The 26,092-nt window shown below is 53.2% G+C and overlaps 3 protein-coding genes and 1 non-coding gene across 6 annotated transcripts; 2 read left to right on the forward strand and 2 right to left on the reverse strand.

The window, feature by feature from the left end:
• PPM1N (protein phosphatase, Mg2+/Mn2+ dependent 1N (putative)) lies at nucleotides 1-4,243 on the reverse strand. Its single transcript, XM_036275843.1, has 6 exons — nucleotides 4,196-4,243; nucleotides 2,408-3,499; nucleotides 1,853-1,970; nucleotides 1,672-1,777; nucleotides 1,527-1,587; nucleotides 1-378 (listed from the first exon to the last, which is right to left on the reverse strand). The coding sequence occupies exons 2-6, from the start codon at nucleotides 3,323-3,325 to the stop codon at nucleotides 310-312; spliced, it is 1,272 nt and encodes a 423-aa protein (XP_036131736.1). The 5' UTR covers nucleotides 3,326-3,499; nucleotides 4,196-4,243; the 3' UTR covers nucleotides 1-309.
• Nucleotides 4,244-4,495: 252 nt separating this feature from the next.
• Nucleotides 4,496-13,201, forward strand: RTN2 (reticulon 2). Its single transcript, XM_036275842.1, has 10 exons — nucleotides 4,496-4,741; nucleotides 6,381-6,425; nucleotides 6,820-7,290; nucleotides 7,397-7,654; nucleotides 9,931-10,138; nucleotides 10,519-10,657; nucleotides 10,792-10,861; nucleotides 10,989-11,035; nucleotides 12,411-12,469; nucleotides 12,722-13,201. The coding sequence occupies exons 1-10, from the start codon at nucleotides 4,708-4,710 to the stop codon at nucleotides 12,783-12,785; spliced, it is 1,395 nt and encodes a 464-aa protein (XP_036131735.1). The 5' UTR covers nucleotides 4,496-4,707; the 3' UTR covers nucleotides 12,786-13,201.
• A 3,546-nt stretch (nucleotides 13,202-16,747) lies between these two features.
• Nucleotides 16,748-16,834, forward strand: TRNASTOP-UCA. The gene has a single exon. It is a non-coding gene; the product is annotated as a tRNA-Sec (tRNA).
• Nucleotides 16,835-21,242: 4,408 nt separating this feature from the next.
• Nucleotides 21,243-25,553, reverse strand: FOSB (FosB proto-oncogene, AP-1 transcription factor subunit). Of its 3 annotated transcripts, XM_036275495.1 has the most exons (5): nucleotides 25,262-25,553; nucleotides 23,040-23,360; nucleotides 22,688-22,795; nucleotides 21,549-21,704; nucleotides 21,325-21,408 (listed from the first exon to the last, which is right to left on the reverse strand). In XM_036275495.1, exons 1-5 carry the CDS (start codon nucleotides 25,385-25,387, stop codon nucleotides 21,406-21,408), a joined length of 714 nt encoding a protein of 237 aa, XP_036131388.1. In that variant the 5' UTR covers nucleotides 25,388-25,553; the 3' UTR covers nucleotides 21,325-21,405. The 3 variants fall into 3 exon arrangements, with proteins under 3 accessions (XP_036131386.1, XP_036131387.1, XP_036131388.1); XM_036275493.1 differs by having other exon boundaries at nucleotides 21,243-21,704; XM_036275494.1 differs by lacking the exon at nucleotides 22,688-22,795 and having other exon boundaries at nucleotides 21,243-21,704; nucleotides 25,262-25,387.
• Nucleotides 25,554-26,092: the final 539 nt, after the last annotated feature.

Below are 26,092 nucleotides of genomic sequence, written 5' to 3' on the forward strand. Positions count from 1 at the left end.
AAACAAATGAAAAGTGGGAAAGGAAGAGAACATTATTAAACTTGGTGATCTCTCAGAATCTGTTCAGCTCTGAATAGTTCACAAACATTTTGTTTGGGATTTTTTTTTTTGGCCATCTAGATGGTGAGTGGAATTTCCCCCTCATAAGACATTTTGTGAGAGGGAAGTAGGAGAAGGGGAAATAACATTCTGGGGTTCCTCTCTCCGCTCGTCTTCCTTCCGCTGATCTGCGTAGCTGGGTAAGAAGAGGTTTCTAAGTTCCCTTGGGGCCCCAAAGGACAACAGAGGGGCCTCAAAGAATGACAGCTGTCAGGCCTGGAAGTCCAAGGCAGAGCTTGAATGGGTGCCAGTGGCCTTCCCAGCCCCATTCCGCACTTTCTGTAACAAAATGTAAGAGATGGTGAATAGGCACCCTTCTTGCCTCTCAGTATCTACTCCCCTATAGTCTGCAAACAACACTCCTATTTTCCTTTGGGGGACCACCATTCCCCATCTCTCAATTCGTCAGGTTTGGATGCACTGAACCCCCAACCCTAAGCACTTGGGTTGGGCTTGTAACCATAGTCTGGCCAGCCAGAGACACAATGACTGGCAGGCACGTGACCGGGTGCAGCCATTTCTCTCAAGTCCCGCCCATCTGCCAATGAGAACCAGCTCTGGAACCATTGCTGCAACTACTGCGAAACTGGTGCCTGCTCTCCACGGTGGATGTTGGGCTTGTGGGATGTGAGGCTGGAGCTGCAACAGTCAGCTACCTCAAGCTGAGACCCTGCCTGGGAATGAAGTCAACTCAGAGGAAATAAAACTGAGAGATGGTTCCTGAAGACATCATCTGACAACTGGATGCAGTCATGCCTTAAGTCCCTGAACTCTTCAATTACATGGCCCAGTAAATTTCCTGTTTTGCTTTCCCAGTTTGAATTGGGTTTCTGTCACTCACAACTCAAACACTCCTGACAAATACCTCTTTCTGCTGCTCAGAAACTATCAACAACTGCCCTCCTCTAAGTGGGAATAGCAAAACTCTCTTCTGCTATGCAAAACCTCTGGGCTCTGACCCCAGCTTCCTCCTTCCCATTTCCACCCTACTCCTTCCTTTATGTGGCCCCACCCACGCCTCTTTGGACATCTCCAATTCTTTAGGCTCTCTGGGCCTATTCACAACCTCTCTCCAAGATCCATACCATCCTCAGGGATATCCTGATCTGCGGTGCATCCAGGCCTAGTTTGCAACATTCCTTGAATTTTTTTGCCTTATTCCTGGATGGAGGGGGTGGTGCTTGGAATGAAGAGGCTTTACAGAGCATTGCAAGGGGCACGTTTCTTGGAGGGGAAGCACAGTCTCCTCTGCTTCTGCTTCCCCACCATCATACCTCACACAATGTTACAGACCAGAAGTGAGACTATATCAATATATCAGGCAAGTCCCATGTCCTCTCTGGCCTCAATTTCCCTATCACTAAAGGATGACGGGGGGCTAGATGACATTCTTCTAAGAGAAACATTCAAGAACATAGGGTCTTTACCTCCAAGTGCTCCCCTGAGGCCTGGAAGAGCTGAGAATAAGCTTCAGCGATGACAGTGGCCCTGGAGAGCAGAGAGAGGCCCTTAGAAGGAGACCCTCCTCTGGCCACCTCTCTCCCCATTCTACCCCATCCCACCCAGACTCACTTGCAATAGAGCCCTCCCCCAGGAGGTAAATCTGGGATGTCCTCAGAGGCCAGAGTCTTGAAAACCTTGTTCAGGGTGGGAGGCTCCTGGGCAGAGAAACACAGCTCTGAGAAGGCAAGGGTTATGGGAGTGCCCCTGCTTGCCGACCACCCTTCCCGCTGAGCTTCTAGAGTTTGCCCACCAGCGACCCTGCGGCCCAGGGCTGCATCCAGCGCTAGCTCCTTCCTGATCGCCTCCTCACAAGGCCTGGGGGCCCCCGGGAAGCAGACCAGGATGCAGGTCATGTTGTCCAGGCTGCCCTGAAGAAGGTGGAGAAAAGAGGGCCTGGTGGGACCTGGCTGAATGTCCCAGGACGGGGGTTCATGCTCTTAGAAGTAGAGCTCCCTAATCTCAGGATTCTTGGACCTTCCTCCCCAATTGGGTTATGTTCATTTCTCTCAAGTCCCGCCCATCTGCCAGTCTAAAGAAGCCATTTGAAAGGGAATAATCCCATAGACCACGCCCCTCACTGTCCTAGCCCCACCCGATCAAAGAGCCACGCCCCTTTCCCCAAACCCCTTCCTCTCTGCTGTCTAGCTGTGCCTCCTAGTACTATTTATGCCTCAAGACCCACTCCCGCTTGGCCGGGTAGGTCAGTTGGTTAGAGCGTCATCCCGATACACCAAGGTTGCAGGTTCGATCCCCTCCTAACACCATTGGCTTCTCCCCCTCAGTGATCACAGGCCCCGCCCAGGACCTTGCACAGGCACGTGTCCAACAGCTGCGCGCAGAGAAGCTCTGGGGCCAGGCCCAAGCAGAGGCGTGATGCCACCAGTCCTGCCAGGGCAGCACCAGACATCGCATCCCACACACCATCGGAGGCCAGGAGCATGAACTCGTCCTCGGCCCGCCGTGCCAGGGCGGTCACCTCAGGCTCCGCGGAAACAAGCTGCAGCTCAGGGGGCCTTCCTGGAGCCTCTTTGTAGGCAAAGTCGCCCAGCGCTCGCGACACTGCCAGCGAGCCCTCGAGGCGCCGGCGGCAGATGGTGCCGCCCGCGTCATGGATACGCTCGCGTTCCCGGGGCCGGAGGGGTCGATGGTCCTCCGTGCTGAAGGCCACAGCTCCTGCGCGGCTCAGCACCGCGCGAGAGTCACCGCAGTGTGCCAGGTACAGAAAGCGCGGGGAGACGAGCAATGCCACCGCGGTGGAGCCGCCCGGCTCGCCACGGGGCCAGAGCGAGCGCAGGCGTGTGTCTGCGCTCAAGAAGGCGCGGCGAAGCGCCTGGCACACGCCCTCGGGCTCGCCAGGCGCCGGGCCCAACGCTTCGAGCACGTGGCCCGGCAGGTGGCGCGCGCCAAAGAGGGCTGCTCGCGCCCCGCCGTGGCCGTCGAGGACAGCAAAGAAAGCCCAGCCCGTGGGCAGCCCGGGTAACGCAAGCCAAGCGCAATGCGCGTCCTCCATGTGCGCGCGCCAGCCCTGCGCTGCGCTCGCCCCGAAGCGCAGGTCCCAAGATGCTGCCGCACCGCCGTGCGGCCGCTGAGTGCATCGCGGCGCGTCCAGGAGGAACCGAGGTCTGTCGGGAGCCCTGCGCCCCTCCTTCTCCTCCTCCTTCGCCTCCTCTTTCTTGCAAGCTGGCCAGAGGAGACGTTCCAGCAGGCGGACAAGGGCCGCCATCCTTCGGTCCTGGGATCAGGAAGGCTCCACCCACTGCACCTGCCCGCCCTCCTTGCATTAATCCCTTCCACTGTGAGATTTTAAACCGCCGAAATCTCCTTACTATGCCCTTGATCTGCACTCAAATCGAGTCACTAGAAGAGATTGGACTCCTGGGTCTCCTTTCTCTCGCACCTTCAAAGAGAGGTTTGGGATCAGGGTCAGGAAAAAATAGCAAACTAGCATTCACCACGTGTTACACACTATTTTACACCATCATTTCCGATTTACCGAAGAGGAAACTGAGTCGCAGAACCAGCAGGGACACCAACTCTAGAATCCATGTTCTCAACACTACAGTCTTGGCTTCAGTCCACACCAGCCCTGCTCCATCCAAGCTCCAACCACCTCAGTGCTCCCGCCCCCGTTTTTAAATCTATAAATCCTTTATTATTTTAGTTCGACCCCTCCCCTTCTGGATTTCATCCCAGATCTTCGGTTGCTTCTATTCCAGGTCCCGCCACTCTTGCAAACCCAGAGCCTTAAACTCTTAATATTTTCAGTCTTGGCCCCACTTCTAGCTCCGCCTCTTAACTACAGGCCAGCCTGGACATTCTAACTAGCCAAAAGCACGCGCCCTCTCTCCAGGTTACGCCCACCTTCTAGGCTACGCCCCCCCTCCCCTCCCCGTGCCTGTTCTCTTGTTCCTTTTAGGCCAAGCTTGTTGTTCCTGTCTCTGACTAGCCCCGCCCAACTATAGGAATACGTAATTTTAAATTGGTTTAAGTCCCACCCATGTCTGAGCTCCTCCCCTGGTCTCTAAAAACTTTCTGGGTAGTTTCTATCCGCCCCTTTTCCCACTCCCTCTCAAAATCTAGACTCAAATCCTACCTGTCCTCAGTGCCACCCCTAGCTCCGCTCTTCTGAGATCCATGCCCCCACCATTCTTTCCCCAACCCTTCACCCAACCGTAGGCTCCTCCCCTCTTCCCCTACAGGCCGCGCCCCCTTTCATCTAGACCCCGCCTTTCAGGTTGCCTTTTACTTCTAGGCCCCTTAGCCTATCCTCCTAACCCCGCCCCTCGAGAATAAAACCACGCCCCTCACCCCGCGCCCATCGTGTTGCCCCGCCCCCTGCCCGCCCTCAGGTTCCTCCCAGCTTGTCCTCTGGCCCCGCCTCCAGCTCCGCGCTGCAGTGCCTACCCTACAGCGGCCCCGCCCGCCCCCGCCGAGCCGAGCAGAGGGCGGCGGCAGCGGCGGCGGCTGCTGGAGCAGCCGGGGAGGAGGAGGCGACAAGGATGGCAGCGGCGTCGTGGGCTCGGTGGAGATGAGTGCCCGCGGCCCCAGGCCCAGGGCGGCGTGGCCGGAGTGGGCGGGGGTCCCGATGCAGGCCCGAGGGGGGCCATGGGGCAGGTCCTGCCGGTCTTCGCCCATTGCAGTGAGTAGGGGCAATCTCGGGCCTGGTGGTGGAGCCCAGAGGCCTGGGTGGGCTCCTCTCCGGTATCCTCTCTGCGCCCGGCCGCGGGAAACAGGGATGGGGGAGGAGGCGAAGGAGACAAAGGATGCTCTCCCCTCCCCCCGCGATCTAGCGTCAACGGGGCGACCTGACCCGGAAGACTTGAGTGACACAGAGTGGAGTTAGGGGGCACTGAGATAATTGGCTTGGAGGCGCATTGGGCGCTAGGATGTGCTGCTGGGCCTCGCCTGGGGATGAGGACATTTGCCGGGAGCTGTCCCCATTCCTGGTGCTGGCCTCAGTCGGCGTGGAGGGCAGTTGAATGGAAGGGTAGAGCTAGGATAGAGAAGACGGGTCTGACCCCCTCATCACCCACCTTCGCATCCCACCTCCGTTTTGTGCCCTGACTCACAGGCAGCCCGGACCTCGCCCATATTGTCCAACTCCTCTCCCTGGGAAACAGCCATTCCTGGGTTGGGGCCAGGACTCCTGAGTCCTTAACAGGCTTTACCAATGATTAGTAGTAACACTGGAAGAGACTCACTCTGCTCCAGCCCTCCGATTCCTGGCATCCGATTCCCCTGCTAAGGATACAAGGTGGGAGCGGAGGGCATCTGATTCCAATTTCCAAAGGGCATTAGGCATCTCCTGTAGGCCAAGCCCCAAGTTCAATACTTCTGCGGGGCTGGATTTCACAACTCAAAACGCATTGTCTGATCCTCATAATCTCTGAGCCCAGGGCTCTAATAGTCCTTGTCTAACATTCTCTTCCCTATACTCCCGTAGTTCTAACAGCTAGGGATTTCAACACTCTTAGATCTAGCCAAATGCATGTCTGGGAAGTCCAGGTGCCAAAATTCTAAGAACTTGTCTTTACTTAGGCTTATGAAGAATGGCCCCATGATCCCCCGGCCCCCTTCACCTTACCCATTGTCTCTTATCTCTCACCCATCCTCCCCTCAGTTACTCTGCTCCAATCATACCTTTGTACCTTTCTGTTCCTCAAATATACCAAACAATACCTGCCTCAGAGCCTTTGTACTGAGCTTTTCCATCTGCCTGGAGGATTCTTCCCTAGATATATGTATGGATTCCTCATTCCATTCAGATCTCTGCTCAAATGTCATCCTATCAGAGAAGTCTTCTGACCACCCTACCTGCCTGTAGCACCTTTTCCCTTACCCAGCTTTATTCTTCACATACTTAAAGCACCCAGCATTATATATTTAATTGTTTATTTTCTGTCTCTATAAAGTATAAGCTTTATGAGGGCAGGGGTTTTGTCTGTTTTGTTCGCAGTTGTGTCCTCGGGATCCAAAACAGTGCCTGGCACATAGTGGGTACTTGATAAATGGTTGTTGAAAGAATGAATGAATTGAAACCTAAAATTTCTAACTTGAAGTTTCTGAGATTAGGATTGTTGGATTTGAACTTCTAAGACTGAGCTTTTGATAGAAATGACAGATTTTACAGTCTGTATTCAGAACATTCCAAAGGCCCTGTGATTCAAATATTCTAAGATTCCTTAATTTGGACCACCCAAGTTTCCAGGACTGGCACACATCAGTGATTCGGACAGTCTAAACTTCAAAGAATCTTCGATTTTTTCCCCCTCTCGCAGAAGAAGCTCCATCCACAGCCTCTTCTACCCCTGACTCCACGGAAGGTAAGTGGAGGGGAGAATTGTGAAAATGTGACTTGAAAAGGGCTTGCCCTGGCCGGTTTGGCTCAGCGGTTAGAGCCTCGGCCTGCGGTCCAGAGAGACCCGAGTTCGGTTCCCGCTAGGGGCATGTACCTCGGTTGCAGTTTGTCCCCGGCCCTGGTTGGTCGTGCGGGTGGCGGCCACTCGATGTGTCCCTTTCGCATGGATGTTTCTCTCTCTCTCTCTCTCTTTCTCTCTCTTCCTATCACTCTATCTGAACAAAAAAATGGAAAAATGTCCTCGGGTGAGAATAAAAAAAAAAAGAAGAAGAAAAGGGCTCGCAGCTGGATAGGAGGGTTGAGGAGAGTGGGTCAGGGTCCTGCTAGGAGGAGTTCACGTCCTCTTTTGCTCACTGCAGGAGGAAACGACGACTCGGATATCCGGGAGCTGCATACAGCCCGGGAATTCTCGGAGGATGACGAGGAAGAGACCACCTCGCAGGACTGGGGCACCCCCCGGGAGCTGACCTTCTCCTACATTGCCTTCGATGGGGTGGTGGGCTCCGGAGTGCGCCGGGATTCAGCTGCCCGCCGCCCCCGGCCCCAAGGCCGCTCAGTCTCGGAACCACGAGACCCACCCCCTCAGCCTGGCTTGGGCGACAGCTTGGAGAGCATCCCCAGCCTGAGCCAATCTCCGGAGCCCGTGCGCCGGGGAGACCCTGACACTGCCCCTCTCGCCGAGCGCCCCCTGGAAGACCTGGGGCTCCAGCTGGACCAGCTGGACTGGGCGGTCCGAGGAGCCGGGTCCGGGGAGGATTCTGCCACCAGTAGCTCCACCCCGCTGGAAGACGAGGAACCCGACGGATCAGAGGCTAGAGAGGCTAGGAAAGGTGATATGTCCCGAGATTCTGGGACTAAAGGCATCAGGGGTGGGTAATCTCTTCTCAGGGCCCCTCCAAGGTGAAAGCTCATGGCCTTCTCTCTCTAATGTGCCAGAACTGGACCTACAACTCGGACTCGCTCAGTCCTCGCCGCCCGAAGTCTTGACTCCACAGTCCAGCCCTGGCTCTGGAACCCCCCAGGCCCGTACCCCATCCCCACCCGAATCTCGGGATTCGAACTCTTGGCCTGATGAGCCCTCGCTGGACGAGAAAGAGGAAGAGCCATGGGGGCAGCTGGATCGGGAGCCAATCACGGGGCAGTGCCTTGTTAGCACGGACCAATCAGAATTCACATTGGAACCACACCTTCTAGGTAAACTGCTCAAATAAAGGTGCTCCTTTGGATTAGAGGGAGGGTGGGACGGTTGCAATTTAAAACTTTTTTTTCCCTTTATTGATTTTTAGAGAGAGAGGAAGAGAGAAACATCGATGAGAGAGAATATGGATGGGTCGCCTCCTGCATGCCCCACACTGGGGATTGGGCCCACGATCCGGGCATGTGCCCTGACCGGGAATCAAAGCGGCGACCTCTTAGTGCATGGGTTGACGCTCAAGCACTGAGCCGCACCGGCTGGGCTGGGAGGGTTGCAATTTAAAGGGACCAATTTCACGAAGGAACTATTGCCTGGACATTATCAATTCAACCCTTAACATTTTTTATTCCATTATCTTTGATGGCCATGTTTTGTTTTTTTGTACAGATCTCCTCCCACTTGGGAAGTTAGTCCTCCCATGAGCATTAGGATTGGCTCTTTTGGAGTGCTTCCCCAAGAGGCTGATTTTGGGCAGGTCAAAGCCCTGAAAAAGCTCTCTTCATGATATGGCTGTGGGACATTTATAAGTAAACTTCTATGCCTTTTAAAAACTCTCCTCTTCCCTGACCACATCCATTAGCCAGTTGCAAATGGACCCTGCCTTAGTTTAAAATATGCTCAGCCACCACGAACCGCCAAGGGTTGCTTATAGAGATCACTGCTTTTGGCTGTTTACAAAGAGAACCACCCCTTTTTGGAATTGTCCCCACCTCTATGGAGAGCCATTGGCTGGGTACAAAGGGCCCCGCCCCTCCGCTCCTTCCCTCCGGGTTCCACTGAAGAGGGCAAAATCCCCGAGAAGCAGTGGTGTCCGCAACCTCTCACTCGGAGCAGAGATGGGGAGTAAAGGTGGGCTTGCGGGGCGGGCTGAGACGGGGTCTGGGGGACGGCGGAAAGGGATCCAGATGCGCTATCTCCCTCAAATCTGGGGGGATGTTTTCTATTGGTCCCAGATTCCCCAGAGCTGCAGGCTGAGGCTGGGGAACTTGGGGGGTATCTAGGAAGAGCGTGGAGGGAACGTGGGGTACCCTCTCTCCCAACACAGGGCTTTGGAGCCGAAGAGCAGGAAGGCCCCCTCCCCCAGCCTCAGGCCCAGGCGGCGCTGTCACTCAGTAGCTGGATGGGCCAGCACAGCTGCAGGCGAGGCCCCCTCCCCCCAGCGTGCCTAAACTTAGCCCCCGCCTCAGGCGACCCGGCCCCTCCCCCACCCACTGGCACCTGCCTCGAGGAGCCTGCGGGGGAGGTCCCTGCGCGTTTGGGTAGGGGGGAGGCCTGACCTAGCTAAAGGTAGATGGGAGGATGTGTACAGGGAGGATAAAGAAGGAAGGGGTCAGACTCTGAGAAGAACCAGTCGGGATGGGTCAGAGTTTTATTGGGGTGAGGGTAAGAGGATGAAAAGTGTCTGGAAAGAAGTAGAAAGGTACTAGGCTCCTGGTTCAGGGCTCAAATGGGAGCAGATTATTGGGAGGGCTGATATGGGTGAGATGAAGGTCATTGGACAGGGCTCAGGTCGCGCTTGGGAGGTGAGTTTAGGGTCTTAGAAAGAGGTCAGAAATTTGAACTAGGGTTTAGGAAGGAGGATGGTGTTATTAATATATTTAGGACTTAGAAAAATGTGTTGGTAGGTAGGGGTATCAGGAAGATATCACTTTACACCTATCAGGTTGCTCAAAAATTAAAAGAGCAGCAACACCCACTGCTGGGCAGGATGCTGGGCAAAGATCACTATGGCTTTGCTCAGGAAATAAGAATTGTTACAGTCTTGCTAGTAAGCAATCTGAGAATATGTATGACATCCACCCAGCCATTCCACCCTTGGGATTCTCTCTCAGAAACAGATAAGAATATCTAGAAGGCTGGTGCTTGCCGTACTGTCGGGGAAAGGAGGGTAGGAAACAAAGTCAATGGTCCAGCAATAGATACATGATTGAATAAAATAAATGATAGTGCGGCTACACTACAGAATATCGTGATGCTCTTAAAAAGAATGAATTACGAGCTATTCCAGTTGACTAGCAGGGAATTCTAGGAGAGAAGGTAGAGGGAGATGTGTGATGCAGAAAAGTGTATCTATTTTCCATAAAGAATGACCAAAGTTTGTGTCCACATATCTTCTATGCGTAGGGGTGGAAAGAAAAAAAAAAAAAAGACACTAAAACTGGAAACTGGGTTAAGCCTGAAACAGGTGTGTCAAAGGGTCAGACAGGAAATGGGAGGTCATTTGGTCAGCCAGGCCAGGTCCAAACCCCAGCCTGATTGCGCCCCTCCTCCACAGTGGCGGACCTGCTATATTGGAAGGACACGAAGACATCAGGAGTGATCTTCACAGGCCTCATGGTCTCCCTGCTGTGCCTCCTGCACTTCAGCATCGTGTCCGTGGCCGCCCATGTGGCCCTGTTGCTGCTCTGTGGCACCATCTCTCTCAGGGTTTACCGAAAAGTTCTGCAGGCCGTGCACCGGGGGGATGGTGCCAACCCCTTTCAGTAAGAACCCCCAGCCCCTAACCCTGACTCTCTCCAGACCCCAGTGCTGACCCTAAGTCATAACCCACGACCTGAGATCAGGCACCAACTTCTCACCCTGGCCCTGACCCATGCTATACCCATGTTATTCCTTTTTTCTGACTCCAGTCTGATCCTGACCCTGACTTTAAACCATGCTCTGACCCTCACTTGCAGCCTTGACCTCTGATCCTAACCTTTTACCCTTAATCCCTGTTCACATCTTCTGATCCTGACCTTGACCTTAGCCATCTATACCCGGCCTTCCCCCAACCCCCATTTCTTGCCCTTGTCCTGGCCACACCTGTCAGCCTGCAAGCTACCCACCCACTGAGTCACCTTCCACCCCTTTGTCCTCTCAGGGCCTATCTGGACGTGGACCTGACCCTGACTCGGGAGCAGATGGAACGTTTGTCCCAGCAGATTGCCTCCCAAGTGGTCTCTTCGGCTACGCAGCTGCGGCATTTCTTCCTGGTAGAAGACCTCGTGGACTCCCTCAAGGTGCCCCAAAGCCCCCATTCTCTCCTGGGTTCCCAACATTCACCTTCCTCCCCTGGGGGTAAGAGGGCTTCTGGGTGAGGTCACAGCCTGGGGAGTGCCTTATAGGCTCTGCTGACCCTGACCCTCACCCCCAGCTGGCCCTTCTCTTCTACATCTTGACCTTCGTGGGTGCCGTCTTCAATGGTTTGACTCTTCTCATTCTGGGTGAGCTGGGAAGGCTGTGGGGGTCTGGGTGAGGAGGGGAGTCATTGGGGTTGATGGGAGACAGGGCTCTAGGTGGAACTGTTAATCCCTTGGGAGAACACTGACCTCCCCATCTCTGTGCCCACAGGAGTGATTGGTTTATTCACTGTCCCCCTGCTGTACCGACAGCACCAGGTAAGTGTGACTGGCCCTCAGTTGGCAGTATCCCAGCCAAATATGGGTGATCCAGCTGCCCCCCCATCTACAGCCAGGATTCCATTGACAGATGTCCCAACCAGAGACAAGAAGGACCAACTAGCGTTTCTGCTGCTGCCCCTCAATGGAGCTAGAGTCTAACCAATGTGTTTCAACAGCCAGAGACAGGAGTTTTGATTGGTGTTCACTAACAGAGCCAGGACCCGACTGACATGCCCCAACCCAAGGCGGGTGGACTAACTGATGCTCCTCCCTGACAAAGCATCCAGGGTCCGACTAACATGTCCTAGCTACAGAGAGTCAGTCTAACTGCTGACTTCTTTTTTTTATCCTCACCCGAGGACATTTTTTTTTTGGATATTTTGTTCAGATAGAGTGGGAGGGAGGGAGAGGGAAAGAAACATTGACGTGAAAGGGACACATCAAGTGGTTGCCACCCACTCGACCCAACTGGGGCCAGGGACAAACTGCAACCGAGGGTACGTGCCCTTAGCGGGAGCCGAACCCGGTTCTCTCCAGACCGCAGGCTGACGCTCTAACTGCTGAGCCAAACCGGCCAGAGCTAACTGCTGACTTCTTTCCCTGACACAGCCTTAAATGGAAAAACACTCATCCTAGTCAGAAACAGGCAGACAGATGAATGCCTTCTCGCCCTGATACCACCAGAGTCTAACAAACATCTATTCTGGTTGCAGACAGACAGACCAGCGGTGTCATCTATCCTTCCATATGGTCTGGGTCTGATGGACACCACCCAGCCAACACAGGCAGCCTGACTGATGCTCTCACTCCCTGAAACTGCCAGGGACTGACATCTCGGTCGGAATGCTGACAGAACCAAGATCAGCTATCCAGAGACAGACAGATGGACTGACAGTTCCCTCTCCAGCTCAGCTCAGAGCCAAATAATACATGTCCCCACTAGAGAGAGAGTCCTAATTCCTTTACGTGATGGAATCATTGAGACCTCAAAGTCCACTAATGCTATGAATTAAACTAGTATTTAAATCAATGACAGCCAACACCAATGCGCTCTACTCTTACCTGACCCCTAAACACACACACACACAGACACAACTCAAAGATGAACAGTCATGCCCAGGAAGAAGACTCACTGTCAAACTTGTGTGTCTACCTGACATCACTCTCCCCACAGAGTGTGGCCCAACTGACTGACACTTCAACTTGAACTTCTGTCTTCCAGGGTATTTTATCAGGTTTAAAGTTGAAAGTGGAGTGGTGGGCCACTCCCCCCAACTGATTTGGATGTGGGACAGAAAGCAGCCTCCCGAATGACTTAGGGAGAGGAACCTCCCTCTCTAATCTCTCTTTGACCCGTTATTGGTCTCCCCAGGCTCAGATCGACCAGTATGTGGGATTGGTGACCAATCAGTTGAGCCACATCAAAGCTAAGTAAGGGCATGGGGTGGAAGTGGTGAGAGGGGAAAGTGGGGGGACTTAGGAACACCTGTTCCCTGTCCCTAAATCTCCTGGGGCCGAATGCCTCCTTCTCAAAAAAGGGTGCCAGACAATTCCAACGCAGGCCATTAGATGGAGGGCGGGGCCAGCTTGGGACACCCAGCTAGTTCCCCCATGGAGCTTCCCCCTTAGTGCTCAGATATCTACCCAGTTCTTGCCCCACCTGACTATCTGTTTCTCCCTCAGGATCCGAGCGAAGATCCCAGGGACCGCAGCCGGGGCCTCCGGATCCAAAGCCAAAGCCGAATGAACAGGGTGTCTCTGCCTGCGGGACGCCTGCCCCCACCCCCTGCAGCCCTCTGCTCCTCTCATTCTCCCTGTCACCCCCACCACTTCCCTCCTCAGCCCCAGCCATTTCCGGGTGGGTGTCTGGATCACTCACTCCAGGGAGTTAGCGCAAATTGTCTGCGCGGCCCGGACTACATTTCCCAAGAGGCTCTGCTCTAGGAGTCCAGGAAAAGCGAGGCACCGTGGCCAGGGTCCTGCTGGGACTTGTAGTTGCCTAGCCAGGGCACTCGCCCTGCACTTACGAGACCCCGCAGCTGGAGGCGCCGGTAAAGGGTCGCTGTCTTCTGGACGTTACTGGGCCCAGCGCCTGGGCTTTGCATGGGGCGCAGGGGAGGCCTGAGCTTGGATTTACACTGTAATAAAAACTTCTGTGGAAAACCCAAGGCTTCCTGTTCTTCACGCCCCCTCCAGCGTTCACCTTCCTTCACTAAAAAGTGCTTAAGCAATATTCAAGGAGGAACCTTCCCCATCTCTGCAGATGAAGCCCGCTGGACCATCTCTTTAAATCTGAAATGATTGAGAGGAGGACGCTGAGAGATTGCCCGTTCCAGGGCAACCAAGCCTTGGCAGCCACTTTCTATACCTGTGCTCAGGGCAACCCCTCTAGTCAATCCCCACACCTCCTGCTGCTCAGCCACCTCATCTGCAATCCAGACACGAGCCCAACTGCCTTCTGAACCCCTGCCCTGCAAACATATCCAAACCCCTAACTTGTCCTGCCTGATTTCCCTCTCAGGGATGTCTCTGCCCACATTGTCACCAGGCCTGAGACCAGGATTTGGCCCTGGACTTCTATTCCCTCACCCCTCACATCTAATCAGTTTCCCAAACGTCCCTCGTTCACCCACTTGTCTACATTCCAATTGCCTTGGGACCAAATACCAGGCCTCATGGCCTCTCCAAAATTGTAAACTGAGGGAGGTTCCAAAATTGTTACCTGAGGGAGGAAGAGAAAGGACACTAAAGTCTAAAGATCCACACACCTGAATTTGAATCCCAGCTTCACTACTTCTTGGCTGTGTGACCTTGAGCAAGTGACTTCACCTCTTGAAGCTTCGGTTTCCTCAGATGAGACAGCATCACCATAACCGTATCTTGTCACGGGACTTGGCATATAATAAATGTCTATTAAACAGAAGCTGCTGTTGTTATGTATGACATGCTTTCCCAAACCTCAGTCCTTCCCTCACAACCTTCACAATCATTATTTCCCGTGTTCTGCTATTTACCTAGTATTTTTCTTTAAATTGGTTTATTAAAAAACAAACAAAAAACAGCTCTGGCCACGTAGCTCACTTGGTTGACATGTCGTCCTGATACACTGAAAGATTTCGGGTTGATTCCCAGTCAGGGCACATACCTGGGTTGCCAGTTCGCTCACTGATCAATATTTCTCTCTGTGTGTCTCTCTGTGTCTCTGTGTCTGTCTCTGTCTCTCATCAATAAACAGATCCTCAAGTGAGGATTAAAAAATATAAAACAGCCCTGGCCAGTTTGGCTCAGCGGTTAGAGCGTAGGCCTGTGGTCCAGAGAGACCCTGGTTCGGTTCCCGCTAAGGGCACGTACTTCGGTTGCAGTTTGTCCCCGGCCCTGGTTGGTCGTGCGGGTGGCAGCCACTCGATGTGTCCCTTCATGTCGATGTTTCTCTCTCTTTCTTTTCCTCTCTCTCCCTCCCATTCTATCTGTACAAAAAATGGAAAAATATCCTTGGGTGAGGATAAAAAAAAATATATATATATATATAAAACAAATGTCTTTTTAAACAAAATGTTACTTCACCACCAAGGAAGTCAGTATCACTTGCCAGAAATAGACAATAACAGTAACAATAAACACAAAATTATTGCCATTTACAATATTTGTGCATCATCTAAAACCATCTCACGTGCCTCTAGCAACACATGTTATAATTTAGGAGACAGATGATGTTACAGGTGCAGTAGTTATATAGGGATTGCCTAGCCATGACTATCTAACTAAAAGAAAGGGGACTTGGGGGGAGGGAGCTTTTCTTGAATCTGAATTTGCTAAGCAGAGACAATATTTTAAATTTCCAAATTTAAAAAGTAAACAGCAAAATGTTATAACTTAAGACAAAATGTTCATTTATCCATATCAAACAATAGAGGAAGAAGGACTGGTTGAAATGATGGGTCCAGAAATGGCTAAAATCCCCAAGCCCGTCCTTGGCACCTCCACCCTCCATTGAAACAACCTTTACTGTGTGCCTCCTAGTTGCCTGGTCCTGTGCCATACTTTTTGTTGTTGTCCTTGCTAATCTTCGCCCCAGGATATTTTTTTCATTGATTTTTTTTTTTTTCAGAGAGAGAGATCGTTGTGAGAGGGACACATCAATTGCTTGCCTCCCTTGCGGGGGGATGGAACATGCAACCCAGGTGCTGCCGCCTTGACTGTGCCCAGGAATTGAACTCGCATGACCCTTCAGTCAGCGGGCCAATGCTCTAAGCCCAGAGCCAACCTGGCCAGGGCCTGTGCTATACTTTTATATCTACCTGCTCATTACCATTCCTCCAGTAAAATCAGTTGTACTAGTCTTGTTTTCCAGATGGGGAAACTAAGGCTTAGAGAAGGGTAGTAATAATGGTCTCTCATTCATCCTACAAGTATTTACTGAGCATCTGCTACATGCTCAAGCACTCTTTGGGTACCAGGGACACAGAAATAATCCAAGTCGAAGTCCATAGTTTCATGGAGCTAATATTCTAGCCAGAGCAGACATGCAGTAAGCAAACAGACATAGACTATGGCAGGGTGATGGAGAAGAGGCCAGCAGGGTAAGGGGATAGAGTGACAGGACTTGCTATTTTAAACTGGATGGTCAGGGAAGGAAAGTCTCATTAAGTAGCTGTCTGCCACTCTGGAGCAGAGGCCAGAGTGAAGGGAGGCAGTTAGTCCTGCGAACATGTGGAGGAAAGGAGATTCAGGCAGGGGAATCAGCAAACACAATGGTTCTGAAAAGGGGGCATGCCTGGCCTGTGTAACAGAAGATCTTTATGCCAGAATTCAAGTGTATGAGGAGGAGAGAGGAGGAGATGGGGTCAGAGGAGTGAAAGGGGTTAGGTTACAGGGATTTATTTGTGAGAACTTTGACTTTTACTCTGAGATGCGAGCCATGGAAAGGTTTCATGTCAGGGAATGATGTTCTCAAAGGATCACTGAGATTATAAAAGGATGACCTTTTTAGTAATAATAGTTGAGATGGCACAGGTTCAGTTCCCCCAGGTGGATGGACTTCATGAGGTGGAATACGGTACTGTTTGTTTCTAAGCCTGTTTCCCTGGCCAGAAAATGCAGGTACAGAAATGGACGATTTCTAGTGGCTAAACTGAATGGGGACATAATTTCTGTCATCCCCAGCACCTAGGACAGTGCCTGGCACTCCGGCGCTCAACAAATATACTTGAAGTAACATCCATCTTCGTAAATTCCTGAAGTTCCATAAAAGAACAGCAGGTGTCGCACCAGCCCTACAGCCGCCAGCCGGAGCCTCCCGGGCTTGGCCAAATCACTCTCTAACAGTAACACACTCACTCGGATTCGGATTTTTCAGGGAAAGGGCTTCCGAACCCCAAATTATGAGTCTCTTCTCTTGAAAAATTGATTTCTCACTTGAAAAAAGGGGCTTTGGCCCTTTAACAACTACAGGCGAGTGGGCCAGGTCCTCGAGAACTGTTTCCCAGAATGCGCGACGCTATGCAAATAAACTGTTTGCAAAGCGAAGAAGACTCGAACCATATGAGGCAAAGAAAATATTTTAGAAGTCTCCCTAACCTAATAAATAACTGGTAAGAATTTGTAAATATTGGGGTAAACAGTCTCACAACATTTCAAACTATATAACCATAACTATAATAGGATACATACTCTGTCCTTTATATAGCTTGCTGGGTAAGCCACTATTTCGCCCGGATGATCCTCAGTGGTCTGGGGTGCAGGCTTCAAACCTGTAGCTGTCTAGCGACAGAGTGGTTCAATTCCACCTTTCGGGCGGCGTGACTCCCTTTTTCTCCCCCAAAACAAGACTTCAATGTGCGGGTTGACGCCAGCGCCGGGAGAGGTCGCTGCAGTCCTCCGCATCACAATCTATCCCAAGCCGCACGGCTCTCTTGTGGTTAAATCTTTCCCGCGAATGTTGAAAACTGCAAAAGATGAAGAAAAACTCATCCGCCCTCTCAGTTCCAGGGTATCTAGCTTGAGAATTATATTGGATTTTTTCCCTTTCACTTACTCACCCACTTAGTCATTTGTGCTCACGCATGCACTTTATTAGCCAGTCAATATGTACTCATTTGTTCATTAATTCATCCACTCACTCAACAAGGATTTGCTCCATGCCGGGTCCTGCATTGGGCGGTGCTGGGGACACAAAGGTGACGACGACCCCAGCCCTGGCCTCATGGTACTCCCAGTCCAGTGGAGAAGACGAACATTAAACAATCATTATTACACATTTGATTAACAATTAGAAAGGTGATGACTACTGAGAAGGAAAGTACAAAGTACGTGGGACTATCTAATAAGGAGACTTGAGTTTAGGTTGGGGTGTCAGAGTAACATTTAGGCGGACACCTGAAGGAGGAGAGGGGATTAACCTGCAGCAGGGTGGGGTGGGGGGTATTCCTGGTTCGAGTCACGGTGGCCCCAGTAATGGCGATGCGGATGGTAATAATTGCACCTTTACTCTGCGCTCAGCACTGTCATACACGACCTCACTGACTCCTCACTACAGGCGCATTATGCAGCTGAAGAAACTGAGGTTCAGAGAGATGAAGTTTCTTGTCCAAGGTCACCCAGGTTTAATAGATCTCCAGCCCCAGGCTCTCAGATCCCTGGTCCATGCTATTTACCACTTCTCTGTGTGGTCTTTTCCAAGCCAGCTACTCACCAAGTCCTGTCTGTTCTGCCTCCTAAATTACTTTTAGATCCTTCACCTCCTCTCTCTCTCCCACAGCCCTAGCCCTGTTCCAGGACCCCCTCATCCCCCAGTGTCTGCCCTGCCCCAGCATCCTCCCTGGTCTCCTTCCCCAGTCTTGCCCCTTTATCTTCCAGCTACCCTCAACCTGAAAGGCTAGAGGAGTCTTCCTAAAGCACAAAACTGTCCCTGCCCTTCTTGTTCCCCAAACCTGCCGTGGCTCCCCAGTACCCTCAAAAGAAGATCTAAACTCTTCATCTGGAATTGATGTCTGTAGAATGTGGTCCCTGCTAATCTCTTTACCTTCACCTTTTGTCCCAGCAACGGTAAACCTGTAGCTTTCTCAAAGTATCAAGCCTCTCTCCACCAACAGCTCTTTGCATTGGCTGTTACATCAGCCTGTCTTTTTCTATTCCCTAGGGCTCAGGTTAGCTATTCCCTTCTCCAAAAAGTCCTTCGCGACTCCCAGACCAGGCTAGATGCCCCCCACGGAGCTCCCCCAGCCCTATGGACTCTCCCAATCCTGTTCACATAGGATCATTCCTGACTGTGTCCCCCACTGAACTGTGAACCCTAGGAAGAGATAGCCTGCGACTGTCTCAGTCCCTGCAGTGTTTCCAACGCCACCCAGCACAGGGCTGGGTACACAGTAGGTGCTTAGCAAAATTTAAAAAATAATTAGTAAATTAAGTGATGCTACCATGATCACTTCCCCTGCTTGTTCATTGAAGTTACTAGGCATCTGAATGCTCTGGAACCTCACTTCCATTCCCAGAGTGCTTGCTGCTATGCAAAAAAGTGAGGGTGTGGATTTTGTAACGGGGATGGCTCAGCTGTATCTTTTGACAAAGTGACAATAATTCTGGTTTAGTCAATCTTGGGTTGACCACGATATATTAATAACCCAGAAGTAGTCATAGAAAAAGCAAAAGGAAACTCATCTTTCTATTTTTCATCATCCATATTTTTGGTTCATATGGCTTCCGAAACCCAACTTCAGTGTTCTTCGGGAAAGCAGGATGTATACTTCAAGCTACTCTACTTGTGCAGTTTTTGCTCAGGCCATCCCCAAAGCACACAGGGTCCAACATCAGTCCCTCCCTCACAAGGAAACCTCCATAGCTCTTTGGCATTTCAGTACCACACACCTCACAGCTAATATTCTGCCTCCTTATTTTTTCTAGCAGGAAGCACAAAGTGTGTGTGGGAAGTCCTCCTGATTGTCTACCCTTCCTCCATCCTGCTGTAGGCTGATTCACTAGTAGGTGTTCCAGAGTGCATGCGCGTGCGCGCGTGTGTGTAGTCCACACAGCCATCTAACCTTCACTCCCTCATGTTGAAAGGAAAGCAGGTGATGGATGTCAGGAGAACATAGATTCTGAGGCTTGGTGGATATATCTTTAAGAGCTTTTTATTGGCGACAGTGCAGAACCATGGGGGAGGGTAGTGGCCCAGTGCCAGCTAGTCCCAGCCCCTTGGGGTCAGGTGCAAAATACAAAAAGAGAATCACAAATACAGAATGGGGTGGGGATTCAATAAATCATGGTCGGCAGGGGCAGACCCTGCTCACAGTCTCACACTTGCATCCAAAATTCTCAAAGATACAGATTGTAAAGGTCTATGATCCCTCAGGCTTACTCACAAAAATAAAATTTCATGTCCCCAACGAACCCAAAGTCAGAAGGCAGCTGGATGATCAGGGACAGCCAGAAAGGAGACAGAGGTGGAAATGGTCAGAGAAACAAAGGCAGAGAAAAGACAGGGGGAGAGACACTCGGGAAAGAGACAGCCAGAGACTGCCAGAAAAAACCGGAGGGGTTAAAACAGTCAGAAAAGACACAGCGAGGGACAGCTGGACAGAGACAGGCTGCCTCCAAATTTCCAGAAGCAGTGTTTCCAATTCAAGGGCATGGCTTTGGGGGCCAAAGTGACCTAGGCCGAGGTTGCAGAAGCGCTCACACATTCACGCGCACACACACACACACACCCATATATAATATATTTATTTATACATAATAGATATAAGTGCCTTTCGGAAACCAGGAAAGGGATAAATAGCTATGGGGGAGGGGTCTCGGTTCGGGGTGGAAGGCGCAGGATGGGGGCACGTGGAATGTTCTCCGTGCAGCACAAGGGTGGCTTGGCCCACCCGATTTTTAAAAATATCAATTTGCCTCACAACAAAATTCTCATGAGGTGAAGCACAAGGAGAGGTGGGTGGGGAGCCAAAACCAAGATTTGGGACTGGGGGGTGAATGGGGAGAGGGAGCCCAGCCCCTCCGAGTTCACTAATCCAAAAGTATTGGAGGGTGGGGGCCAAAGCCTCAGCCTTGATATCTTCTCCGGAAAAATGTCGGGCTCCCTGGCATCTTCCTTTCTAGAAAGGATGTGCCAAGGGGAGAGAGAAATTGGCGTCCTAGGCCAGGGTAGGGTGACAGGCCTTAAAGAAAAAGGCCAGGTCTGGGGGTCCTGAGGAGAGAGGCCACACGGATGGACAACTGTCACCCTCTCCTCGAATCTGTCACCCCCTTAAATCTAACTCACTGTTGAGGGGAGAAAGGAGGCAGATGATAGGATGAGAAACCATTACAAAGCTTCAGGGGGTGGGGGTGCACAATCCCTCCGCAAAGGGTTCTGTTCCACCGGGCCCCCCTTTCCCCGACAATAGGCCAACTCATTTCACAGTATAAACACTCCAGCAGGGCAGGCATCACAGCGCCCCCTGCTGCTTGAATCAGAGAGGCCCAACTAGGAAGGCCAGGAGGGGAGGCTGAAGTGGGGTGCAGCTTGGAATAATACTGAAATCAGACAGGAGGACTGGGGCTGAATGTGGGGGACCCTTAGGAATTGACAAGTTCAACCAGGGCTGGTTTTGCCGGGAGGGACAGTCAGGGAAGGAGGTTCACATTTCAGACTAAGTCTGGGTGGAGGGAAAGAGGTTATCAGAGGGGGATATCAACTTCCCTCTACAGGGGGGCTCAATTCAGAGGAGGAGCGAGCCCCATGAAAATGTTGGATAAATAAGCTCAAGTCGGGAGAGCAGAGAGAACCAGCCTAATCACCTCCCTGAAAGGGGGGCGGGGGGGGGGACTGTGGCGCTTCCTTGTTGGGCCTCTCTGGAGAGGACTCCAGCCCACCCCACAACCCACTACCCGCACTCCTTTCCCTCCAGCCCACAGGTGGGCATCACCTCCCACCCACTCGTCCCCAGCGATTGCGTTGAAGTGAGACGACCAACAGGCAGCTGGATGTCCATCCCCTCCCCACCGTGCCTCCAAAGTCACCAGCTTTCTGGCCGCGCCTGGCCACAGTAACAGAGGCAGCACAAAATACAAGGAGGTCCTCCTGTCCCAGGGCAGTGGCTGCAGAGTCAGGCAGGAGAGGCAGGGAAGCCACACACCCGCTCAGTCCCTTCCCCTCTCTCTCCTCTCCTCCTCTTCCAAATCTCTCCCCCTTGTGTGTTTGTCTGTGTTGTGTCTAAAGAGTTCACAGAGCAAGAAGGGAGGGCGAGTTCAGGGGGTCGGAAGGCTGGTCGCTGCCGCTGGTGCGATGAGCGCTGGCGAACGCGGAGACCTCCGGGCAGGTGAGGACAAACGAAGAAGTGTACGAAGGGTTAACAACAGGGAAGGGGTCACCGAGGACTTGAACTTCACTGTGTGTAAAGAGAGAAGCTGTCAGGTTGGGGGGTGCGTCTTGGCTGGTCTGGAAGGGCAGGGGCGGTGGTGGCGGGGGCGGCAGCAGCCAGCTGAAACCATCTTCCTTAGTGGATGCTGGCCCCGGCAAATCTCTCACCTCCGCCAGCGGGCCAGGCCCCGGCCCCTCTTCATAGGGGATCTTGCAGCCCGGTTTGTGGGCCACCAGCACAAACTCCAGACGCTCCTTCTCCTTTTGGAGTTCAGCGATCTCCGACTCCAGCTCCGCCTTTTCTTCCTCCAGTTGATCTGTCTCCTGAGCCCCCGGTGGTCAGGTCATGGAGAAGGAGGAAGGAGAAAAAGAGCATGAGCAACTGGAGAAGGTGGGTCGTGGTTGAAGCCATATCCCCTCGACTTGCTGTGAAGGCCCGGGGCTGGAAGGCAGCTCTGGACCAGAGGAAAGTCCCCCTGAGGTGGGGTCCTCTTGTACTATGGAACTTGGGGCTAGGGTCTTTGGCCTTTCAGGAGCCTCGGCTTCTCCATGTGCCCAGTGGATGGTTGGGAAGTGGCCAGGCGCATAATGGAAATTTCTGGTTGCAGGAGGACTGAGAGGTTTGTTGAATGAATGAATGAATGAATGAATGATTGTCATATGTTTTTAATGCCACCTCTGATACCCATTCCCTTCTGTCTCCCAGGGAAGGGAACAGTTGGCACAGGGAGGAATAGAATTTCCCAGAGTCTCTCTAGTAGCAGCAGGTACAATGCAAGCTGGAGGTAGGACACTCTCAGACTGAGGGAGGACGTTAAAGGGGAGGGGGCATTGGTGGGTGCCTCTGGCCCCTAGTATAAGTACTTTGCATGGCTGGGATGGATGGTGGGGAAGAGAAGAAGAGTAGTTCATTTCATAGATTCTCTAAAATATTAAAGCTAGAAGGCTTCTGCCTCCAGTGAGGGGTAGAAGAAATGGAGAAACTGAGGCAAAATAGGTTGCCGAAGACCAAAAGGGAGAAATGCCCGGAGCTCCCGTCTATTAAAGGTCCTTCATATGTCCCCTCAGGAAGAAGTGAAGTGGTGGTGGTGGGGTCATAAGCCCAGGCAGAGTGGCTGGGAGCAGACATGAGTGTGTGAGGGTCTATGTGTGCACAGGGCTACCCTGTCTGGCCACACCTGTGCCTAGTTCCACATGTGGAGCCTCTGGTTCTCAGCCCAGGACAAGGGCACAGGTGGGAGGATGACGAAATGGGGACAGAGCCCCTCTTCAGCATTCCCTAACCCCACCCCAGGGACCATCCTCACCGCCTGGAGTCGGTCAGTCAGCTCCCTCCGACGGTTCCTACATTTAGCTGCTGCCAGTTTGTTTCTTTCCCGGCGAACCCTTCGTTTCTCCTCCTCCTCCGGGGTCAGCTGAGTAGGGGAGATAAAGACCATGAGGTTTGGGAACATGGTGCACCACCCCCACCCATCCTGAACCTCCTCTTCTTTCAGAACACCCAGGAGCCAGAAAAGGACCCTTTAGTTCTCACTGACTGTGGCAAGAACTATGGGGTTTCTGCAGCCCTGGGGCCTTAGTGGCCCCTCATCTCAATAGTGAGAAAGTTCCTGCCTCTCTTGTTTCCTCTCCCCAGATGTTCTGATGCCTCTTACTCACCGTCTCCTCTCGGGGTCTTCTAGGCCGGGCTCGGGACGGGCGGGCAGGCCCAGGTCCACTGGTGGTCCCGCTGGTGGAAGGCCCGCCACTGCCACTAGCTCCACCACTGCTGTAGCCACTTATGCCCGGCGTGGAGTAACTGGTTCCAGGCATGTCATAAGGGTCGACGGCCGGGGGCTGGGAGGCCAGTGGCTGCCCCTGGGACTGGGCCATGGAAGAGATGAGGGTGGGTTGCACGAGCCACTGGAGGTCCTGGCTGGTTGTGATCGCGGTGACCGTGGGCACGAAGGAACCGGGCATTTCCCCAAGACCAGCGCACTCCTACGAGGTGACACATACACATACAGGCGTAGACACACAAACAGAGACACCGACACACACACACCCAGCACACATATACACACCGACCCCGTGAGTGAGCACAGGGTGAGCGGGTGTGGATGTGTGTGTCACAGGCAAAAAGCCACAACACCCACCCTTCCACTACACCGTGACGCAGTGGTTAATGAGAGGATCTCTGCTCAACTGGCTTCTACCTCCTCCTTCTTCCTCGGGGAAAGGTTGCACGGTTCCAGCGGGTGGTGAATCACACCCCGAGTTGGTGACTCTTAGGTGTGGGGGGTGGGAAGAAGGCTGGACACAGCCGGGTGACAGAACCCCCGGGAGGGAGTCACAGCCACACACACAGCCACAACACCCCACCCCCACCCCAGAGGCAAGGGGAGGGAGAGGGAGAGGCCTTAGGCCAAGCCTTCCTTTACACTCATACACATACACACACCCCTCTGAGCGAGAGGATGAGCGATTGGAGGGTCCATGAGACCCCCTTGTGCAGGGGCGGGGGTTCCAGTCAAAAGCGTGTTGGGAGACGGGCTTAGGAGTTTAGAACAACGTTTCAAGTAATTTTCTCTCTCCAGAGTGAGGCTGACAGTGACAGGTTACGGTGGACATACAAGTAGGGAAAAGTGACGACCCGGGCTCCCTGAGACTGTCGCGGAGGGGGACTGGTGTAGCTCCTGAGCCCCCAAGCCCAAGCAGCGCTCATCTCCCCCATCCCCAAATGGTATCCCAAATGGTATCGTAACGCTTCACTACTCTCCCAGGGGGCGTGGTGAGGGATGGGCTGGCCCGCTAGCCAATTAGCGTTCTGGAAACCCAAAGGGGGCGGAACTCCTGGAGACCACCTGGCTGCTTCTCCCAGAGTTAGCGGTTCTAGTCCTGTTTTTGGACACCTCGGAGGGACCGGGAGTCCGGAGCAGAGGGAGTGGGAGTGTGTCTGTGTGCCTGGAGAAGAGCGTGACAGTCACCATTTCTCCCGAAAAAACCCCAGCCCTACAAACAGACTTTCTCTGCCCCTCAGAGCGGAGGGACCGGATCCCTGACTGGTCCTCGCGGACCCATTGTGTTGCAGAGGGTAGCTCCCGTCGCGACAGGAATCCCTTCGCTCTGCCTCTAGAGGCCGGTAAAAGAGATCCTAGCGCCGAGGAACCACGGGTTCCAGGAACAGAGGGGAAAGGAAACTGCACCCTACAAATAGGAAGGGAAAGTTGATTGGCTAAAGCCCACGGCGCGGCGACCAATCGAAACGCCGAGCTGCCCCCTCCCTAGCAACGTGGCCCCGGCGTTCCAAAATAGAACGCTCCCGGGACGTCAGGGGCGGGGCGGACGAAGGGGGCGCCGCGCGCCGTGCGTGCCTCGCGTCAGACGGAGGGTTCCAGAACGTCAGCCGTTACGCACGGGTCCCCCGTTACGTCTCCGCGCAGGAGGCGGAGGCAGCGCAGCCAAGGTTTCGAGGCCCACCTTCCCGCTGGATCGAGAGCTACCCAGCGCCCGTGTGGGCTCTCCAATGGAGAAGGTAAAGGGAGGAAGCTTCCCCGGGATTTTCCCCACCTGCCTAACCACACTAGCTTCAGGTTGGGGACCTGGGTCCGGGACAGTCCCGGAGCCAGCTAAAAGTTCTCAGTCCGGCTACCGCATACACGTTGCACTAAACGGCACATTCTTCTCATGCCCAAAGCTTCCTCCTCTGCGTTCCCTACCTGCGCTTCACTCACACGACCAATTGCCAACAAGTCCGGACTATGCAGTTTGCAAAGTGCTCTATGCCCTCGGAGATCCCAGGTTTTGACGCATCTTTATTTGGGGTGGGGAGATTGCTCGTTCCACCCTTGACTTAAAATATAAATCCCCACAAAACAGTACCCCAACCCATTAGAACTTACCTGGGAGGCGGCGGCGGTGGGTGGACTGCCGAAGGAGTCCACCGAAGACAGATACTGAGACTCGGCAGAGGGTGAGGAGCTGCACCGGGAGCCGGAGTCGTAGTCTCCGGGAAAAGCTTGAAACATTTCCCTGGGCACAGGGGGGGCCCTGTGACCACGCTGAGGTCGCCGGGAAGCCAAGGCTATGGCCGGGTGGGGAAAGAAAGGTGCGAGTCCGAGATGAGCCGAGCCCGTCCCCTTAGTGCGCTGTCCGGGGAAACTCGGGGTGGGGGGCAGCGTCCCGCTCCAACAATGGCAAAGTTTCTGTGTAATTCCTCTGCGGTGCCCAGGCTCCCACAAGATGCCGCTGTGCCTCCTGAAAGTCCAGGACCCGGTGGAGTGTGTGTGTGGCGGGGGGATCGCTCCCCCAGAGGCGGAAAGCGCTGTCCGGCTGTATAGAATCTGGTTCGGATGCGGTCTCCTCCACTCGTCCGGCGGGTCCCACGGGGTTAGGGGAGTAATAAAGAGGACGAAAAAAGTAAGTGGGTCCTCCAAAATAAAATGTAGAATTATCTAGAAGAATCCTTCCAAAAACTTTCTCTCCGGAAAAAAATAATAAACCACAGCCCCCAGAACCACAACAATAAAGTCCCCAACTCCCAGCTCCGCGTGTCCCCGCGGTGGCCGTAGCTTTCAGTCTTATGAATGAACCCCAAAGCCGCCAGCCTGTATTTATATGCCTGGACCCGCCCCCCCTGCTTACGTCACCCGTCCCGCGCTCAGAAAACTTCCCCAGATCTCCGGCCCTGCTGAACTAAACCCGGTGCCGCCAGGCAAGAAGTCTGCCCTAGC

The sequence above is a fragment of the Molossus molossus genome, unplaced genomic scaffold (genome assembly GCF_014108415.1).
Source record: "Molossus molossus isolate mMolMol1 unplaced genomic scaffold, mMolMol1.p scaffold_m16_p_21, whole genome shotgun sequence".
NCBI classification, from domain to species: domain Eukaryota; kingdom Metazoa; phylum Chordata; class Mammalia; order Chiroptera; family Molossidae; genus Molossus; species Molossus molossus.

Bases quoted from the DNA above. Each gene is read 5' to 3' on its own strand.
- PPM1N (XM_036275843.1), bottom strand. From the start codon at position 3,325: ATGGCGGCCCTTGTCCGCCTGCTGGAACGTCTCCTCTGGCCAGCTTGC. The intron at 1,971-2,407 runs GTCCTGGGCGGG...CACCTTCTTCAG, and splicing joins TGGACACGTGCCTGTGCAAG to GGCAGCCTGGACAACATGAC. The intron at 379-1,526 runs GTAAAGACCCTA...ATTTTGTTACAG, and splicing joins CCTCAGGGGAGCACTTGGAG to AAAGTGCGGAATGGGGCTGG.
- RTN2 (XM_036275842.1), top strand. From the start codon at position 4,708: ATGGGGCAGGTCCTGCCGGTCTTCGCCCATTGCA. The intron at 10,658-10,791 runs GTGCCCCAAAGC...CCTCACCCCCAG, and splicing joins ACCTCGTGGACTCCCTCAAG to CTGGCCCTTCTCTTCTACAT. The intron at 11,036-12,410 runs GTAAGTGTGACT...TGGTCTCCCCAG, and splicing joins TGCTGTACCGACAGCACCAG to GCTCAGATCGACCAGTATGT.
- FOSB (XM_036275493.1), bottom strand. From the start codon at position 25,387: ATGTTTCAAGCTTTTCCCGGAGACTACGACTCCGGCTCCCGGTGCAGC. The intron at 23,361-25,261 runs GTAAGTTCTAAT...GTCACCTCGTAG, and splicing joins CCACCGCCGCCGCCTCCCAG to GAGTGCGCTGGTCTTGGGGA. The intron at 22,796-23,039 runs GTGAGTAAGAGG...TCCCCTACTCAG, and splicing joins GAAGACCCCGAGAGGAGACG to CTGACCCCGGAGGAGGAGGA.